The 7,108-nt window shown below is 51.2% G+C and overlaps 1 protein-coding gene across 1 annotated transcript in view; it reads left to right on the top strand.

Annotated features, from left to right (window-relative positions):
* Nucleotides 1–3,821, top strand: part of PPAPDC2 (phosphatidic acid phosphatase type 2 domain containing 2) — a gene marked incomplete at its 5' end in the record, with an annotated part of 4,291 nt that extends 470 nt beyond the window's left edge. The window contains 2 exons of the mRNA XM_009873081.1: nt 1,731–1,748; nt 3,441–3,821. Of these exons, the coding sequence (XP_009871383.1) occupies nt 1,731–1,748; nt 3,441–3,821 (399 nt within the window). The remainder of the gene's footprint in view (nt 1–1,730; nt 1,749–3,440) is intronic.
* Between the last annotated feature and the right edge of the window lie 3,287 nt (nt 3,822–7,108).

Here is a 7,108-nt window from a genome sequence, read left to right as displayed (position 1 = left end):
ATCTGCTGCAACTCCAACCACACGCTGAAATTCCTGGCAGCTAAACTGCTCCTGCGGTTGCACAAAACTTTTCCAGGAACTGATTTTTTAATTCTTTGGCTTATCAGAACAGCTCATTTCAGGTGCACCTGCCTAGTGTTGACACCAGCCCATTCCCTGAAAAGCTGCTGACACACATATCTACACACTGTACTTGTGTGGATCTGTATCAGCCAGTGATGAAACTTGGCTTAAAGCATGCATTCTCATCTTGTGTGGTGCAATAGTACTTCTCACTAGCATCCTGTCCTATTAGGTATACTTACATTCTTAATTTTTGCTCATTTATCATAGAATCATAGAATGTTCGGGGTTGGAAGGGACCTCTAGAGATCATCTAGTCCAACCCCCCTGCCAGAGCAGGATCACCCAGGGCAGCCACACAGGAACACCTCCAAGTGGGTTTTGAAAGCCTCCGGAGAAGGAGACTCCGCAGCCTCTCCAGGCAGCCTGTTCCAGTTCTCTGTCACCCTCACATAAATAAGTTTCTCCTCATGTTGAGGTGGAACTTCTTATGTTCTAACTTAAACCCATTATTTCTCGTTCTGTTGCTGGGTACCACTGAGAAGAGATTGTCTCCTTCCTCTTGGCACCCACCCCTCAGATATTCATGTACATTAATGAGATTCCCTCTCAGCTGTCTCCTTTCAAGGCTAAACAGCCCCAGTTCTCTCAGTCTCTCTTCATAGAGAGACTTAGTCCCTTAATCATCCTCATAGCTCTCTGTTGGACTCTCTCCAATAGGTCCCTGTCTCTCCTGAGTTGAGGAGCCTTGTCCTCAGGAACCTCTCCTGTTCCCCATGATTTTTCAAAACTGATAGAGAGGGGCCCAGCCACAACATCAGCCAACTGTCTCAGCACATGTGGATGCACCCCATCAGGGCCCATGGATTTGTGCATTTTCAGTTTTTGTAATCGTTCTCTAACCAAATCCTCACTGACCGGTGCAGAGTCATCCTCATTCCAGTTTTGCTCCCTTACTTCTAGGGACTGGAATTCCTGGGGGCTGGCCTCACAAGTAAAGACTGAGGCAAAGAAGGCATTCAGTAATTCTGCCATCTCTACATCCTCTGTTACCATATCTCCCGCCTCATTTAGCAGTGGACCCGCTTTTCCCCTACTCTTCCTTCTTTTATTGATTTATTCGAAGAAATTTTTCTTGTTTTCTTTCCCTTCCCTAGCCAGACTAAATCCCAAGAGAGCCTTGATCTTTCTTGTTGATTCTCTACATACTCTGGCTGCATTTCTATAATCCTTCCAGTTAACCAGACCCTTTTTCCACTTACTGTAAATTTCCCTCTTCCATTTGAGTTTTTCCAGGAGCTCCTTGCTTAACCATGCAGGTCTCCTGCCTCCTCTACTTGATTTTCGTTTTCAGGGAACGCATTCATCTTGAGCCTGGTGTAGAGTTTGAATGTTGACCAGCTCTCTTGTGCCCCCCTACCTTATAGAATCCTAGCCCATGGGATACTTCTGAGTATATCTCTGAAGAGGACAAAGTTAGCGCTCTTCAAGTTCAGGGCAGAAATTTCTTCTTTTTTTTTTTCCCAAACCATACAGAATTCTAGCATATCATGGTCACTACAGCTAAGACGGCCTCCAATCTTAACATCCATGACCAGACCTTCTTTGTTTGTTAATACAAGGTCCAGCATCGCACCTTTCCTCACTGATTCTTCAACCACCTGCAGCAGAAAGTTGTCCTCAATATACTGCAGGAACCTTTTGGACTGATTATGCTTGGCTGTGTGATCCTTCCAATTAATATTGAAGTCATCCATAAGCAGCAGGGCACGTGATCTTGAGGCTTCTTCCAGCTGCCTGTAGAAGGCCTCATCAACAACTTCTTCTTGGTTAGGTCATCTGTAGCAGACACCCACAATATCTCCCATGTTTATATGTTCCTTAATTCTTACCCATAAGCTCTCAATACTCTCATTCTCTCTGACTGGGTTAAGCTCAATGTGTTCCAGTTGCTTACTCACATAGAGAGCAACTCTACTACCACGCCTTGTCGGTCTAGCTTTCCTGAAAAGCAGATATCCATCCATTACCACATTCCAGTTGTGTGAGATATCCCACCACGTCTCTGTAATCACAATGAGATCATAGCTCTTCGACTGCACCCACATTTCTAGTTCATCCTGCTTATTCCCCCTTCTTTAGCAACATAGCTCCAGAGCAACAGACCTTTTCAAGTTCCTAGTCCTTGTTCTTTTATTAAGTTGCAGATAATTGATATTTCACACTTGGAATTGTAATCAAAATTTGCTTGCTGGGAAGGGACCTGGAGGCCTCCAACCTACCTTCTGCCCCAAGGAGATCTGTCCCAGCACAAGGGTCTTGTCCAGCCCTCAGCACTCTGGCCCAGAGCCACCTACCTCTCTGGGACCCTGTCCCAGGACTGGGGCACCCATGTGGGAAAGGAATGTTCCTTAACATCCAAGCTGAAGCTCCCAAATCATATGTAAAAGAAAAAGCAATTGAACTGGGTTTACAAATGGGGAAAAAAAAAGAAAATATTCGTTCTTAAACGATTAACTAAAGGGAATGAATTGGAGTGGCCAAAAGATTTGGTGTCCAGAAACAAGCCTTAGGTCAAGCAGAAGTCAGTGTCTCACAGACTTCCTTGGAAGCAGCAGCGCTGGCTGTGAGCACCGTGCTAGCAGAGCTAGCAAGCGTGAAGAAGGCACCCTTCTCACGGGTACTTCACCTCAGACTTCTACCACAGCAGCTCTCTGGGGGCAAGCCACCATTATTTAAATCATCTTTCATTCAACTCTTGAAAAACAAATCACGGTTAACTTTCTGGCACTAATCCCTGCAGAAGCAGGAAGAAGCCACACTGCAGAGCCCTGGCACTTCACCGGCTCAGAGCCCCTCACACCGAGCTGTGGCTGAAGTGGGTTGATCATTCACCCATGGCAGTTTGACCCTGGCCGTGAGGGTAGGCAAAGGCAATGTTGAATCAGCACACAAAGGGAGTCGTGGGGAACATTAACCCCTTTGTTGCCTCCAGATTAAGGGTCACTTTGAGCCCTGGGTCGTGGTGAGATCAAATTCTACACAGAAAGAAAAGCTCTTGGGTGCAAGCTGGGCAGACCCCTGTTGTTTGCTGTGGCAGGCAGAGGGTCTGGTGTTGCATGTGGGCTGCGTGCAGGCAAGAGCAAAGATGGAAGATGTGCTCACGCTGGAGAAGGCCAAGTGCTGGATGACTTCCATGCTCTCCTTACCTGGGTGTTGTAGCCATGAGAAATTCTGCAATTCCGCCTTCTCTTCACAGATTTTGGTAGCTAAGTGCTTTCTTCTTAGCTAATGGCTTTGCTCTGATTCTCGCTTTGTTTTCTGGGGAGGGGGGAGCTCCCAAAAAAACCCAACCCACGATGCTCACTCACTGTTACTGTCTTCTAGCATTGCTGCTGGATCTCGTGTTGGTGGCAGCGGTGAAAGGGCTCGTCAAGCGGCGGCGGCCCACCCACAACAAGATGGACATGTTTGTCACCATCTCAGTGGACAAGTACTCCTTTCCCTCGGGCCACGCCACCAGAGCTGCCCTGGTCTGTCGCTTCATTCTACGCCACCTGGTGCTCGCCGTCCCGCTGCGGGTGCTCGTGGTGCTCTGGGCTCTCATCGTCAGCATTTCCAGGGTCATGCTGGGCAGGCACAACATGACAGACGTGCTCTTTGGTTTGCTGCTGGGCTACATGCTGTACAGTGTGGTAGAGTACTGCTGGCTGTCCCCACTCAGCGCACCTGCCCTCTTTGCGCTCTGGAGCCACTGATGGCCGGGCCCCTCCCAAAGGGGAAAGCGTGCACCTCGTCTTCTGAGCGTGCACAGAGAGGCAATACCAGGACTTGAATTCACATCCTAGACTCCATCTATCCAGACAAGACTTCTACATTAGCGGTGCTTGCAGGCTCTTGGGCCTGCACTTAAATGTTTAGTGCTGCCTTGCACTCCTGATGGGCTGTCAGGCAGGGCATGCACTGGCCAAGCAGCTGCACTGACTGTTCTCCCATGGAAAAAAACAAAACAAAAACAGTCCCTGCAGAGCCCAGGGAAGGTTCAGCACATTCATCCGGCAGCTCACTGCTGATACTGTGAATCTGCATGCTCTTGCTGGCCACCTGCTGCAGTAGACCATGGTGTATGTGGTAGCTGTGGCTTGGCAGAAATTTCTCTGCAATGGTCCACGTATCTGTATGCTGTAAATATACTGATTGTTTTGCTGCTGTGAGCATGCCTGGCACAGCCTGCTCCATAATGTCTGTCTGGAGGGAACTCACTGAGTTCTGTCCTCAGGTATATAAAGAGCTCTGCTTTCCTAAGCAATTTGTCTCTTCCCTATTACACTCAATTTAAGACCTGAAGGCAGGTCTTAAGCAACAAGGACACAGGCACCTGGCTCCCAGTGCCGTGGGGAAAGGACAGTGTGACCAAGGGTTTGGTCCCTCCATGCCATCTCCAAGATGGGGCAACAGGTGAAGCAACTTCCACCAGCAGCCTGCTCCTGAAGCCCTCTACAGGATTTTCAGCTTCTCAAGGGGTACAGCAAGTACACTGCAATTCCTGCGCATTACCAGTGCTTCTGACAGCATACTGCAGAGTGAGCTGCTTCCCTGTAGCCCAGCAGTCAGCAGCACAGCCTTGCCCAGGCTGCGGGGCAGCCCCAGGAGCTCAGCCTTACCTGCACGTCCTGCAGCAAGAGGCCCCGGTTCTGCCAACCACCACCACAGCTCCCTGTGCTCAGGCAGGCTGGCTTTCCTACCCTGGCACCATCAGCCCTGGCAGCCTGTTGTTCACAGAGCACAGCTTGTACTTGGCAGGAAGGGACTGTCAGGAGCCTCCGTAATGAGGCAAGGCTGAGACTCAGCCAGAAAAAGGACAGAATTCACATCAACGGGGACCACTACCAAACCAGGAGTGAGTGCTCTGGTCTGAGCTTAAATAGTGCTCCCAGAACATGGGTGGGGGTGATTGGGCCCAGGGGAGGGTCCTCATGGCTGTTAAGGTCTATTAGTTCACTCAGGCCCTGGAAAGCACTGATTAAGTCATATTAAAACCAGTGTTTAGGTATGCCGTTCCTCCAGGTGAAGTGTGCAGGAGCAGCATGAGGGCTGCTGGTACAAACACCCCATCTCTGTCTGTCACCTGCAGTCAGTTATACAGCAGCTGAAATGAAAGCACTTCACTTGACAAGGTTCCCCCGACCCATTGGCACGGTGAGCAGGTTAAGCTACCAGCCATGGCTTTACACCAACAAAAGAATAATCCCCTGGGTTGCAGCCCAAGCCTGGTGGTGAGCTGTGCCAGTCCCGCACGGCATTTTTTTAGCCAGCCCTCTCGCCCCAAGGCAGAGGTGAGCTCTGTGGTGGCTGGGGGATCATCAGGTGTGCCCCGGTGTGGTCAGAGTTTGGAGTGATCAGGGTTTGTTGAGCTGTGCCAAAACATCATAGCTCTATTTTTTTCCCAAACACGAGGTGCTTTTTGTCCATGCAGTTCTTAAAGCCACTGAGATCTTCCTCTTAGGCCAAGGAGGAGTACGGCAGCAACTGCGCATCTGTCACTTGTTCCCACATACACGTGTGTGCCAAAAGTTGCTCCCAGCTCACTTGCAGGACCCTCTACGAGCTGCTTGGTGGCCCCCACCACCAATCCGCTGGGTCGGGGCTGCCTTTGCCTCCCTCTCACCTCTGCTCTGCTTTTCCCAACCTTCACCATGGGCTGCCCTGCCTCCCTCTCACCTCTGCTCTGCTTATCCCAACCTCCACCAGCAAGACCTTTCACCTCCTCTTGTGCTTGCCACTCCTCCAAGCACAGCCACCAGCCTACTGATAGGAAGGAGACTGGTGCTTTCTGCTCAGCTTGTCCCACGGCACCTCTGCCCGCTGCAGAAGTCCTGAGCGGATGTGTCTGCGTGCACTGCCCACCCTGCTGCGCATCCGGGGCGCTTGTCAGGCATGGGGCACTGTGGCTTTCCCAGGAAGGTCAACAAACTGGTCTTGACCAAAGTGCTGTGGCTTGACCCCGGTGCACTCACATGGTTCCCCGTGCCCGGCAGCACGGTTCAGCTGGGCCATGAACCAAAGCACAGTGGGGGCAAAGTCCAGGGCTGTGCAGCCTCTTGTAGCTGCCAAAGAATGGCAAATCTGAAGGCAACCTGCGCAAAGGTTTTCACAGCACAGCCGTGTGATTGAGAGCTAGGAGAGGTCCCCTCTACCTGTCACCTTTGGTCAGTCTCTGCAAAGCTTTCAGGCGTGTCAGACACCAGCTGAGAGTGCAGCAGGGAGGATAGCACTGTCACAGCTGCCATCTCAACGTCCCCGTGCTGATCCCCCCTGACAGGTAAGCGATGCTTTTAGTGCTTTTCGACAGGCAGCCACCGAGTGTGAGTTGGCAACTCAGCACCACTGTCCCCAGCAGAGATCATCTCTTGCCAAAAAGAAAGGGACAGAAAGAGCTTTATTACACTTACTGCGAGCATACTGTGAGTTTTAGGAGGCTAAAACCATTTCAGCTGCAGGTCTTGACCCCTGACAAGTCTTGCTTAGCTCTCACGTGAAGCCCCTCAGACACAGAGGAGCAAATTTCTCCTGCAGCTTCCAGGGGCTGTGTGGCTGCAAGTATGCTCCCAAGCCACCTGCTCTGTGCAGGGAAAGCCTTTTCCTGATGGGTCCCACCACCCCAGCAGCACAACACCCTGGCAGCACAGTTCTCCTCAGTCTGGGGTCCCACTGGCACCAGGATTTTGATGGCCCTGGAGCAGGCCACAGCTATGGGGACACTGTGCCGACATGCCCAGCCCGGGGACACAGGAGACGTGGGCAACACAGTGATGCCAGAGCCACGTGTGTCCCCAGGTACCAGATTAACAGGGTTGCGCTGATCTTGATAACCCCAGAGGTAAAAAAAATCAGCGCAGCGTTTGTTGCACACCACGGGGACCGGCCACATCTCTGCTTCTCCTGCAACATCACGTCCCTACAGTTTTCCTTCATGGGGCTTCCCAGCGAGGCGCCCGTCACGGCTCCTTCCCCACGGGCCCAGGCTGTAGGAAAGTCACTCCCG

The sequence above is a fragment of the Apaloderma vittatum genome, unplaced genomic scaffold, assembly GCF_000703405.1.
Source record: "Apaloderma vittatum isolate BGI_N311 unplaced genomic scaffold, ASM70340v1 scaffold18657, whole genome shotgun sequence".
Classification (NCBI taxonomy): domain Eukaryota; kingdom Metazoa; phylum Chordata; class Aves; order Trogoniformes; family Trogonidae; genus Apaloderma; species Apaloderma vittatum.
This window is presented reverse-complemented; position numbering and strand designations above follow the sequence as displayed.